The sequence below is a fragment of the Rana temporaria genome, chromosome 7 (assembly GCF_905171775.1).
Source record: "Rana temporaria chromosome 7, aRanTem1.1, whole genome shotgun sequence".
NCBI lineage: Eukaryota > Metazoa > Chordata > Amphibia > Anura > Ranidae > Rana > Rana temporaria.
In genome coordinates this window covers 161,825,288-161,838,613 of record NC_053495.1, presented here as the reverse complement: position 1 = coordinate 161,838,613, position 13,326 = coordinate 161,825,288, and the positions used below count along the sequence as shown (strand labels likewise).

Below are 13,326 nucleotides of genomic sequence, written 5' to 3'. Positions count from 1 at the left end.
CTGAGGGGAGAAAGAAACGTAACAGCAGACTTCCTCAGTCGGAGGCAGCTGAGGGAGGGCGAGTGGACCCTCAACCAGGAGGTCTTTCATCTCCTGAACAAGAGATGGGGAACTCTGGAGGTGGACCTCTTCGCCTCAAGAGAAAATGCGAAGATCCCCTGTTTCTTCTCCCTGAACAAAGGAGAAGGAGCAAGGGGAGTGGATGCCCTGTCCCAAAGCTGGAAGTTCGGAAGATGCTATGCATTCCCACCTCCGGTACTTCTTCCAGCAGTACTGAGAAAATTCCAATCAGAGCACACCTCTCTAGTCCTGGTAGCTCCTTACTGGCCCAAGAGGGCATGGTTCTCAGTCCTCAAACAGCAGCAGAACCACCCCTATTTCTACCTCAGCGGGAGGATCTTCTATCACAGGGCCCAGTCCTATGTCCACAAGTCCACAGGTGGAGACTAGCAGCGTGGCTACTGAGGAAGCCATACTAAGATCCAAGGGATTTTCCGAAGGTTTAATTGCCACCCTCCTTAATAGTAGAAAAAAGGAGACCCGCAAAATTTACAAGAAGGTTTGGCTTCGTTTCAACGAATGGTGTGTAAATTGCCCCTGTTCTGTACAAAGCCCCACGGCTGTCTTAGAATTTCTTCAGTGTGGGGCAGATAAGGGTCTTTCGGTTAGCACCCTTAAAGGGCAGGTTTCGGCACTTACGGTGTATTTAGAAAAACCTCTGGCCACCAGTCCCTGGATAGTCAGGTTCTTTAAAGCACTATCCAGACAGAGACCAGCTCGAGGGCCACCCTTCCCCAGTTGGGACCTGTCTCTGGTATTGCGTACCCTAACGGGTACTCCCTTTGAGCCCTTAGATAATTGTTCTCTAAGGGATTTAACCTTTAAAACAGCTTTTTTGGTTGCAGTGACCACTGCTAGGAGGGTCAGCGAGCTAGAAGCTCTATCGATCAGACCCCCTTTTTGTGTTATTTTCCCGGATCGGGTCGTTTTCAAGACCGATCCAGCCTTTCTTCCTAAAGTGACTTCAAAGTTTCACAGGAGTCAAGATATAGTTTTACCCTCTTTTTGTTCCAACCCTTCGGGGGAAAGGGAACGACGTTTCAGTACGTTGGATGTTAGGAGAAGTATCCTACATTATTTAGAGGTGACTAAACCGTTTAGACGGTCAGACTCACTATTTGTTTTATTTTCTGGAACCAGGAAGGGATGCAAAGCATCCAGGCGCACTATTGCCAGGTGGCTAAGACTAAGCATTGAGCAAGCATACACTTTGGCTGGTAGGGATATCCCTACAGGAATTAAAGCACACTCCACTCGAGCGCTGGCAACCTCTCAAGCAGAAAGAGCGGGAGCAACGCCGGAACAGATTTGCAAAGCAGCAACATGGTCCAGCTACACCACCTTCGTTAAACACTACAGGGTGGACCTGGTTTCGGCAGGTGAGCAAGCCTTTGGACGAAAGGTTTTGCAAGCCATAGTCCCACCCTAGTTGGTAAGTTCTCGGTTATCCTCTCAATTGTGGGCTGTCCTGAAAGACGGGAGGGGAAAAATAGAGTTACGTACCGGTAACGTCTTTTCCAGTAGTCTTTCAGGACAGCCCTGGGTACCCACCCGAATAGAGGAAGTCTGATTTCAAGACCAGGACATGATGTTGATATGTAATTGGATGTTATTAACATGTTCTTGTGTCTCCCCAGCTGACCGGAGGTGCTCGTATAAATACTGAGGTCTGGCAGGGGGAGTGAGAAATTTATGGGCTGGCGCAGTGTTTCCTAGAGGAAGAGGAGGAGTATCTCTCAATTGTGGGCTGTCCTGAAAGACTACTGGAAAAGACGTTACCGGTACGTAACTCTATTTTTTCCTCCTAGAATTGGTGGTGGTATCTTGTAAGGGACTTTTTGTCATCCTTCATAGGGCAAGTTGCTTTTGAAGTCTCAGGCCTCCTTTTCCCCCCCAAGTTGTTTTTTTCCCTACCACTTTAATTAGGACGTTGTCCTGCTCCAAAGCATCCCAAAGAGTCCTCTACACTGTTTAGATATATGTGCAGTGTGCGTTTACCTCTCGGCCACTGCTTCTATACAAAACTTGTTAACATTATGTCCGATTCCAGCATTACTTAAAGTGCACCTGTGCCCAGACTACGGACATTAAAGTAGGCTCGTATACCAATAAGTTATTTTCCCACAAAGTGCATTATCCAATAAAGTGCAAATTGCAAACTCAAAATCAAAGTGCAGAGTAATGAATATGTACTTAATTCCAAACACGTTTAATACAAATTCAAGCAAAATAGGTCTCTCATAAAGTGCATATCTATGATCTTTTTTTTACTTCCACATTTTACCTTTCTTAACATACTTCACTCCTCTCCCTTATGGGGATACTCTTACCAAACAATGTCAACTCCTTAATCGTAACTCTAATTATAACTCCTTAATATAAGCAGATTTATTCTTGCATGAAGTTTATTTGTAAACCAGAGAGCTTTGTCCTCCACAATCTCCTTGAAACATCAACCATTCCAGTGATGCAAGTGCATAAAGTTTAAGCAACACAAAAGGAAAACCATCATAACGCTAAACTGTATTCAATTTAAAATATATGCACATCAGATTAACCATTTAACCCCCGGACCCTATTTCTGCTCAGACCAGAGCACTTTTTGTGATTCGGCACTGCGTCGCTTTAACTGACAATTGCGCGGTCGTGCGACGTGGCTCCCAAACTAAATTGGCGTCCTTTTTTCCCCACAAATGGCTTTCTTTTGGTGGTATTTGATCACCTCTGCGTTTTTTAGTTTTTGCGCTCTAAACAAAAATAGAGCGACAATTTTGAAAAAAAAAAAATATTTTTTACTTTTTGCTATAATAAATATCCCCCAAAAATATCGAAAAAAAAAAAAAAATTCCCTCAGTTTAGGCCGATACGTATTCTTCATATTTTTTATTAAAAAATCGCAATAAGCGTTTGGTTATAGCGCTTACAAAATAGGGGGTATTTTTATGGCATTTTTCTCTTTTTTTTTTTTTTTTTTTTATGGCTGACACTTTTGACACATTTTTGTGACCATTTTTGCATTTTTATAGAGATCAGTGCTATAAAAATGCATTGGATTACTATAAAAATGCCACTGGCAGTGAAGGGGTTAACACTAGGGGGCGGGGAAGGGGTTAAGTATGTTCCCTGGGTGTGTTCTAACTGTAGGGGGGGGTGGCTTCACTAGGGGAAATCACTGATCTTCTGTCCATACATTGTATGAACAGAGGATCAGCATTTCCCCCCCTGACAGGACCGGGAGCTGTGTGTTTACACACACAGCTCCCGGTCCCCGCTCTGTAACGAGCGATCGCGTGTGCCCGGCGGCGATCGCGCCTACCGAGCACGGGAGTCAGGGGCGAGCCTGCGCGAGAGCCGACGTTATACTACGGGCTCTCGAGCAGGGGAGCCGACTTGCCGCCGTAAAACGACGACGGTGGGCGGTCGGCAAGCAGTTAAAAACTATTTTTCAGCAAGTGTTTTCCCAGCACCCCTTCGTGTGAAAATACGTAATTTTACTGTGATCTCAATCGACATTTCTTCATACACTGACATTTTCAAGAGTGATCTTGAAAACATCAGTCACTTTGCACTTTATTGAATAATATGCACTTTATTTGTGAAGAAATTACTTTTTTTAAATGTTTATTTAATTATGTATTGAATTCATACATGCATCTTCTTTGGCGGTGATGAAATGGGGGTGATTATATGATTGTATTTTATGTATAATTATAATATAGATGTTTAATTTGACGGACAGCTAGCGTTGTATACTGAATACTTGACTTTTTACTGCTTGTTAAAATATATGCAAATAGTCTTTATTGTGGGCAAAGGTGCACCTTAATAAAAACGCACAAGATTTAGTGCAATTTTAGATTTAGCTTGTTTGAAAATCTGTGTGTGGGAATGTAATCACTCAACCAAGTATCTCCATGACCTGGTGTTCCAGCAAGACATCTTTCTGTTTGTGGTCCGAATAACATCATTTCCAGTCATTGAGTTAATTTCCTTTAAAACAAATAGTACTGAAATATGTTCATTAGATTGTATACATAAGGAACTGCTGCTTAAAAGGCCATTCATAACAATACTTAATAGTGTTATATTAGTACCAGATGATAGTGACGCTCTTTCCTATCTCCGTTTGTTAGCCTTATTTACTCCCAGTTTTTATAATTATTAAAACCATGAATTAGCTGATGTGGGACGAGTCTGCAAATTATATTTGGAAAATGTAACTGGAAGCCAGTTTACTATGGTGTAATGCCTGGCCTCAATGCTGCAGGGATAGGCTGTGCCTTGTCACGGCACACATTTCTAGATGAAGATTTTAGTTGCACACCTATTGCAGCTGGAAACCTCCCATGTAGTCTGCACTTTTTTTTCTTTATATACAGCAAAGTAATTATACCTCATTAAACTGGTGTTCCAGTTGTCAGTTTTTTTTAGCTTAAAATGTTTTTTTCTTTACCTATTGGTTTGTAGGGCTGATTTATGCCAAGTTGCTTCCTCCAATGGATATTCTACTTTACAACTAGTTTTTGCCGGCTTCTTTCTAACGCCATTTTGTGTCTCCTAGATTAACTTGGAGCATGTCTAAAGATGTTCTAATCAAATGTAAAAATTTTGCTCCAAAACTCCCTCAGCGGACACATCGGAACTGTTTGAATTTTTCAAAATGTTATCAGTAAAGTCTGCACTTGGCTTTCCACCTTCATAAAGTAGGCCTTCCTCGATATTAAAAAATAAAGGCGTCTTTTAAATGGCAACTAAACACCTTTTTAGTGTTAAATGCAGGCTTTTATTGTGACTAATACCTTTTGTGATTTTAAAGGGTTTTTCGAGGCAGAGATTACCGGTATCTCTCCCTTCACTCTTGAATCTCCCGCGTCTGTGCCCTCAGCGCTATGCTCTGAACTTTTATTTTTTATTTTATTTTTGTCCCTGAAATCTCCTGATCCTGCAGTTTGCATATGAGGTTTCCCTGGAATATAATGGTTACGTAGCATTCCCAGGGGTCAGCTGTGAGGCCTAAAGAGAACAGAGTGCAATAAAATAGTGAATAACTGAATTTTTTACTAAAAAGATAACTTGCAGGTTGTTTGGAAGAAGCATAAACTGGTGTATGCCTCATGTATTACTATTGGGGGGGTGGGGGTCTGTTTTTAGTGAAGATGAACACTGAAATATTCTTTAGTTATTCCCCCTTCCCCACTGAATCCTATTCTGAATAAATACAAAGTCCTTGCATGTAAACCTCAACAGGTTTGCATATACTCAGGTTCCAGTTCCAGCACAGAGCCATTGCTGGGGGCGGTAGATATGTGCAGGCAAAAACTGATTGGCTGCTCAGGTAAAGGAAGTTAATTGGTGCCCGCACTGCAGCTTGTTCTCAGAGAATCATGTAATGCGAGACAGCAGTCCCGGTCAAAACCTTTGTGAAAGATTTTGCTTATCTGTCTGCAATTAATTGCATAAAACCTACAGTAATTGTAAAATTGGCTTCATTAGACTATTTTGCACAAATCGTGCCTTGCTGTGTAAATGACCTGTTGTACTTATTAGGCCTCATTTACACTACTGGTTGGGGGGGTACAACTACGCTGTTGAACCACGGTTTTATCTTGCCCCCCCAACTGTTCCTCCTTTAACTGCAAAAGGCAGCAGAAGGGTGTGTACTTATGCTGCAACCATGATGCTTTGTATCACGGTGAGGCAAAATGTATCCACGCATATCACCTTCCGAACACAACCCAATTAACTGGTTGCAACATGCTAGTGCAAGGTTTAGAGGTAAAGCCTTCACGCCACCTTTCAGATGCTCTGTAAAAAGCAATCTGATTGCAGATCGCTCTTCAGAAAGCAACTCCAGTGTAAACTATCCCTATAGCTGCCATGTACCATGACCATTTACTGAGATATGATGCAATGCCGTTCTAGTCTTTGGAAATAAAGAATTGAAAAATAAAATTGGCTTCATTATTGATTGGTTTTACTTGAAACCAGTATAGTTGCTTTGTAAATTAAAACCTGATACAAGGAGCAGACAGTATTCTTGTACCTTAGGTGGCACATTTGTGTATGTGTACATGAATGTACAGCAAGTATCTTTACATAAAGCATAATGTGTTACATGTGTTCCAATCATTTTCAGATTTGCTCCTGCACTAGAAATTGTTTTCCACAAATTGTCTGTTTTCTCTCAACACAGAACAAAAGCTGTAGTTTTGTCCTTTATAAACCGCTCTGCAGCCGGGTTTTTGGAAATATTATGTTTAATAGAATCCAGACTGTTTCTTCCCTTTTCTGTGATTCCTTAACTGCCTCAGCCATTTAGCGTGTTGATAAATGTGATTTGGTCACATTGACTCACTTACAGTTTACATTTCTAGGGTGGGAACAAGTCATTTTCTGAAGCGCTCGGTTACTATATGTTCTGATGAATGTGATCATTCTTTCAAGACAGTATGTGTTATGTTCTTGCTTCTATAGATTATCCTTGAAAATTGAGCCTGGGAGCAGCACTCCACGCACTACAGCGTCTCGTGAGGATCTAGTTGGTAATACAAGATATTCCTAGTTAATATAAGTATATATTGCCATCATGTTGCCATAATTCTTTGTGTTTTAAGGCTCAGTTCCCAGTCCTGCGATTTTATGATTTGACTTGAGACCCAAAGTCATAGGACATCTCTGAGAGACGTTCCAATTGACACTACTGAAGTCGCTGTGACTTCAGAATGAGTTCCTGCACTACTTTGATCCAACTTTGACACTGCTTCAATGCCAGAGAGTGTAAAATGCTGATCAAAGTCACCTCCAAGTCATATCAAAGTTGGACTGAAAATCCAACTTTGGAGACAGCTAGTGTGAACTGAGCCTAATACCCATTTGAAATTGTGGTTTCTGATAACTGAAATGTTTTTTTGTGGCACAGGCCAATGTGTAATGCAACCAGACATCAATGTGGCATGAGACACACAGGATTATATTTTATAATTGTATAGTAAATTTGGCATTGAATATTATAGTCCCCTTTTTAGTGTCCTATAATAATCCAGTTTGTCTCTCATCCTCATCAACAAACCTTGGACTCCACAAAATGCTCCTCCTTGGATAATCGCACCATAGTACAATAGCCACCCATTTATTGCTGGCTTTGTAAAATGCTCCTATTCATAGGCTTTGTAAGTGACTGTACTCAGCCCAATTCTAGTAAATATTTTCCTGGTATTTACAAATTCATTTGTATGGAAAAAGAAATGTCTATCCTAAATGGAGAAAAATTAAGCAGGTACAGCTCATTGGATTGCACCACACAGAAATGCATGAATTATGAGCTAATCTGGGGTCCCGAATTAAATTCTCGATAAGTAAACTATCTGCAAATAGTGATTGATACACTGGCAGGTAAACTGGCTTCTATGTGTCTCTATATGGCTGTTGTGTTAGGGTATTAGGCTAGCTATATACCTGCATTCACTGTAGAAAAGTGACTGCATCTGGAAGGATGCAGTCTCTATTCAGCTGATCATTTTCCACCCAGCTAAGCTATTTTTTATTTACTAGCCTTTGTTGGGCTGCGTTATACTTGCAGGGACTCCTATTTCTCAAATTTTGCCATATACAGCTGGAATTTGACAAAGTTTGAACAGTCTTTGACCAGTCTTAGATTCAAGGCTACTTGAGAGGGGGTAAGGGGGCAGGGACTGATGTGATTGGTTAATTATCTGCAAACTTATGTAGCAATATGTTGTAGCTGTATAGCTGAGTAGAATAAATATATTGCTTAGGCTTGTGTTTTTCATACAAAATGGTATCTTATGTGTTTAAATTAGTTTTATTAAAAATGTTTTTTTAAAAAAAGTTGTACTACTTTCATACTAAATGTTACTTTATGACTTGCAGTTTCGGAAACAGGAGCGTCACCTCAAAGTTCTCGAAAAAGTATTGCAGTGGAAGGTGTGTTGTTACCACCAACGCCGCCATCTCCTCGTAATCTTATCCCCCATGGGCACCGCAAATGCCACAGTTTGGGATACAAGTAAGGTTTTTTTTTCTTCTAGGAGTTTAGTTCATGGACATAATAGTATCTATACCTTCATACTTCCTCATCACTTATTGGTTACATTGAATATAATATTTGACATTTGCCTTGTACTACGGTGTTTCCCTGAAAATAAGCCCTACTCCGAATATAAAACATAGCGTCATTATCGGAGAGGGCTGCAATATAAGCCCTACCCCAAAAATAAGCCCTAGTAAAGTTTATGAAAAAAACTAATCCATTTTGTAAAATGATTATACTGGTATAAGGTGCAGTGTCTGCCCCTTTATAACTGTATAAAAAAAAATGCCATATTTACACCTGCCGCTGACCTGCAGCAGGTCGTCTTCTCTCCTCCCGGCTGACGTCTGTGGCCCCTCCCTCTTTTGTGCACGAAGCGGGCTGATGGCAGCGGCGATCTCGGCTCTTCCCTCTTCTCCTCCCGGCTGATGTCTGCGGCCCCTCCCTCTACAGTGCTTGCAGTGGGCTAACATCAACAGGGATCCCCGAGCGGAGAAGAAGAGCAGATTACGTGAGCGTCCAGAGGAGCTCTAAAAAAAGAGTATTCTCCATAAAACGGACACATTGCACCTTATACCAGTATAATCTTTCTATAAACCGGATTACATAATTTTATAAGGATTTTAACCAAGATTTTTTATTTTGTTTGTAAATTGTGTCAAAGTACTGACTCCTGACCTGACTGGGGGAGAGAAAACGGGACACAGAAACTTTAAAATACATTTATTTTATTGTTTTAGTCCACAATTTTTAGAACATACAGTAGAGAGGGGTAAATGAAATGGAACAAGCACTGTGTTGTCTATCATGCTTTAACGACTTTAGCCCTGGAAGGTTTTACCCACTTCCTGACCAGGCCTGATACCGCACTGTCTCTTTAACTCCTTTTTTTCTTTTCCACAAATAGAGCTTTCTTTTTAAATTACCTTATTTTTTGCGCTATAAACAAGACTGACGATTTTGGGAAAAAAAGGCCTTTTTGGTAGCGGGACTGGAACAGTGTGGCGGACAAATCTGACCCTAAGTGACACTTTTTTGGGGGACCATTGACACCAATACAGTGATCAGTGCTAAAAAAATTGCACTGATCAATGTATAAATGACACTGGCAGGGAAGGGGTGAACACCAGGGGTGATTAAGGGTTAAATGTGTTCCCTGGGAGGTGCTTTATAACCGGGGGGAGATTAGATTCACTGGAGGAAAAGAGATGGTGATTCAGCTTAGCTGAAACGCAATCTCTCTTTATCTTACTGAATGGTCTAAAAATGGTGTGCAGAGTTACGGTAAGCTCAGTTAAAAGGTGGACGAGGGAAATGCTAAGAAGCGCAAGTGTGGATCAGGTCACCAGCCATTATTGAACTGGAAGACATCTGTGAATGGATTGCTGACAATAAAGCAAAGGCTTTGGTTGTGAGCAGGGCTGATATTCAAGCATTTTCCCTTGCAATGGCACCACAGTTTGAAATATCCCCAGAAGAATTCAAAGCATCACACCACTGGCTGGATGGCTTCCTTTAGCGAAATGAAAGGTCTAAGAAGATCGACAACACTGTTCAAGCTGCAAGATACTGAAGTTGTTAAACGTGCACTTGCATTTAAGTTCTTTGTTGATGGCATCGACTTTTCTAAATACCAACTCTCCAACATGATTGCTATGGATGAAACGGCAGTGTTTATGGTCCCATGCTCTCAAACAACAATTGATCCGAGGGCAGCCTCATCAATCTGTTTTCTCCACTGGTTATGAAAGTGCACGTGTTACCTGTATTTTGGCAATTCATCTGGATGGAAAGAAAGCCACATCTCTAATCATTGCAAAGGGCAAGAAAGATAACATTGAATGCGTTTTGGGCATTTATGTTCTTGAAACCAAAAAAGCCTGGTGCACACAATTTAATGCTGCCACTTGTTTTTGAGAGGTGGCCAAAGAGGTCTGCTAGTCTGGGATTCAGACAGCACACACCGCGCAAAAGACATTAAGAACCTTCTTGCAGAGAGAAGAATGGCTCAAGTAATGATTCCTGCAGGAATGACTGCTTATCTCTATATTATTGATATTGCAATAAACAAGCCATTCAAGGACCATTTGGGCTCGCCAAATTCAATGAATACACTGAAAATTGGCCACAGAGAAATCAGCGTGGAAACTTTGTGAAGCCTAGCCTGCAAGAGGTCATGACATGGGTGAAATATTAATGGGATAAAAACACTGACAACTGTGTTGCTTAAGCACTACAAGCAGGCTACATGGACAAGTACTACTTGTTTGAGAGCTTTCTTGCTGTGCATCAGAGATTAGGCCCAATGGTTCAAAAGGCAGTGGAGATGCAAGAAATGCAGGCCAGAATTCAGGGTTTGGAGAGTTACAATGATGTTCCAGAAGATGACATCACTGTATTTGAATAAATGTAGATTATTGTACATACCATAAATAAGACATCCCCCTGAAAATAAGCCCTAGTGTGTGTTTTGTAGCCAAATTTAATATAAGACCGGTCTTATTTTTGGAGAAACATGGTAATGCCAAAATGATGGGCACTGTCTGTTTTCCTGTAGGAAGTGTAGACAACATGAATGTGGCAAGAGCAACATCTATATCATGACTTTTTTTTTTCTTCTCCCTTCCAGCTTCATCCATAAAATGAACACAGCAGAGTTTAAAAGTGCAACATTTCCAAACGCAGGACCACGGCACTTATTAGATGACAGTGTAATGGAGCCCCATACACCTTCCCGAGGGCAGGCAGAAAGCTCTACTCTTTCTAGTGGCATATCCATAGGTAAGACTGGAACTCTGCTATTGACTGGTCATCCTGACATGATCGCAATCTCTCTATTCGGCTGCACTCTTCATATGAATGCATGTGTTAGTTTCAACAGCTGCACAAACAAGAATCCCTGCTCCTAATATGACATGCTAATGGGGGTGCAGGTGTACTGCTGATTTATATATATATATATATATATATATATATATATATATATATATATATATATATATATATATATATATATATATATAATGTGTGTGTGTGTTTGTATGTTTTTAAATATAGACACGTTTTTGAGTTTCTAAAATGTTTGTAGAAAACCTGTGTGCTCTTGGAAGCTTGTCACCCCACCACCTTAAAAGTAAAATTTCCCACAGACAGATAAATAGATGCAATTGTGAAGTTGTGAAATTATAAAGTAAATTGTCATGAGCAGTCAAGTCTTACTGCTGTTGCATTGGTTGTGAATTGTACTACTTGCCATGAAGCTTTTTGAATGTCAATTATGATGAATGGAAAGAGGAGTGGGCATTCAGAAGACAATACAATGCCTTTGGGCAGACTCCAGAATGCTTCCCTTACTAGAAGCTGCAGCTCAAGGCAAGTTTGTTCTATTAAATGGGTACTCTTACTGACAGGTGTGGACTCATGTTATTACTAACAGCAAGTCTAGAAGGCGTGATGGTCTCAACAGACCTGGAACTCTGCATGGATGGTCACTCCGGGCGGTGGTGGCTGTATCAATTTAATCGAACCAATACCTCCAAAGAAGGAACCAAGCGGGTGCGGCTTATCAATGCAGGTCTGATGGCGAGCCTTAATGGGCAAGCAGAACATACATGGACATGGAAATAAAAGTGCTCCAGATGGTGCAAATCAAACTAAACCTTGGAAGGTTTTATTTGAAGTAAAAATGTACATAAAATCACGTGAATAAAGATAAAAAGCAGTATGGGGTGCAAAAATAGCAGTACCCCACGCGTTTCGGCTTACAAGCCATCAACAGGGGCATATCATCTGACTTTTAAATGAAACATGAACTCTGGCCACCCCCCTGGTGGGAGGGGACAGGAAATGACAATGTAGAAAACAGGAAGTAATGGCATATCAACCCATAACATGTTGAGACCATCACGCCTTCTAGACTTGTTATTAGTAATAACATGTGAGTCCACACCTGTCGGTAAGAGTACCCATTTCATTTACCTTGATGCTTTGGATAATTACTTCAGACAGCCATCTACCATATGAGAAAATATCCACCCATTACTCATTTGTTTGAACTGTAAATGTACCCACTTGCTGGAGTGATCCATTAACCCCTTTGGAGAATCACCATTTGGACTTTATTCATTCACTATTGGTCACGTTCACTTTACATTGACCATTATTCATTAGCGCTGCACTTTTTGTTTCACGATTGCTTTGTACTTTGTTCGTGTGCTAGCTGCGCTCTCCTATTGATTTCATTGTATTTGGTTTAGCACAGTTTTTTCCCCCCTTTTTTCAAGTTTGTTCTATTGGCACCTATTCACAGTGACTATTAACAAAGATTCTGTCTTTCTGCTTATTGTATTTGGGTCATCGATAACCATTATTACCAAACCAAATGGTCCCATAGCAGACATGTAAACATTGCTCTGGTCCATGGGTGGGCTGCAGGTAGAAGTGGTTAAACATTTGTTACTGGATGTATATATTGAGGGATAAAGTCAATCCAATACTGGTTATCGTACACATTTTGTCCTTATTTCACCATGGCATTGATGAGTGATATGTTTCTCTGTTTATGCTCTGCACATGTTTATAACCTCTCAAGCGAGTAATAAATTGTTGCATCCTTAAGATGTCTGTAATTATTCCTTAGATGCCAGAAATAATGGCTGACATGTGTTTTATAGAAAATCACAGTGTTCTACCTCAGTCTGAGTTCCGTACTGCAGCATTAAGCTTCATGCACACTGGGGCTTTTATAAAGCTTTTCTCCCAACCACTTCAAATACACACCTAACCCACGTTTTTGCAAACTTGTTTAGACACATTCATTCACCAGAATATAATTTTTTTCTTCTGGCAATTGAAATAAATGCTCAAGCTGTAAATGTGTCTAGGGATTAGATGTGTTTATGCGCGTCAGGTTTTTTAATGCTCAAAAGCTCTTCTGACTGCAATATTGGATTCAAACTCCCCCCGTCTTTAAACTCCTGTAAACGCCTATAGTGTGCATGGACACATAGGCAAACATGGAGGCGCGTTTAGAGGCAGAGAGTGCCTCTAGCAGCATTTTTGAGCTCAGATGTGCATGAGGCCTTACAGTGTAGCATTTAAAGTGTTACTAAACCCACAAAGTAAAACCAGTCTGTATATGCAGTATTGCATGCTTGTTATACTCACTGTGGAACCTAAGGGGTTAATCCTCTTCATTGTGTAAAAAGGCTGTTTGA

The 13,326-nt window shown here is 40.7% G+C and overlaps 1 protein-coding gene across 1 annotated transcript in view; it reads left to right on the top strand.

Annotated features, from left to right (window-relative positions):
• RALGPS2 (Ral GEF with PH domain and SH3 binding motif 2) overlaps positions 1-13,326 on the top strand; it is a 281,112-nt gene that overhangs the window by 235,825 nt on the left and 31,961 nt on the right. Inside the window, exons 13-15 of the mRNA XM_040360339.1 lie at positions 6,535-6,602; positions 7,951-8,086; positions 10,740-10,891. Coding sequence (XP_040216273.1) covers positions 6,535-6,602; positions 7,951-8,086; positions 10,740-10,891 — 356 coding nt within the window. The remainder of the gene's footprint in view (positions 1-6,534; positions 6,603-7,950; positions 8,087-10,739; positions 10,892-13,326) is intronic.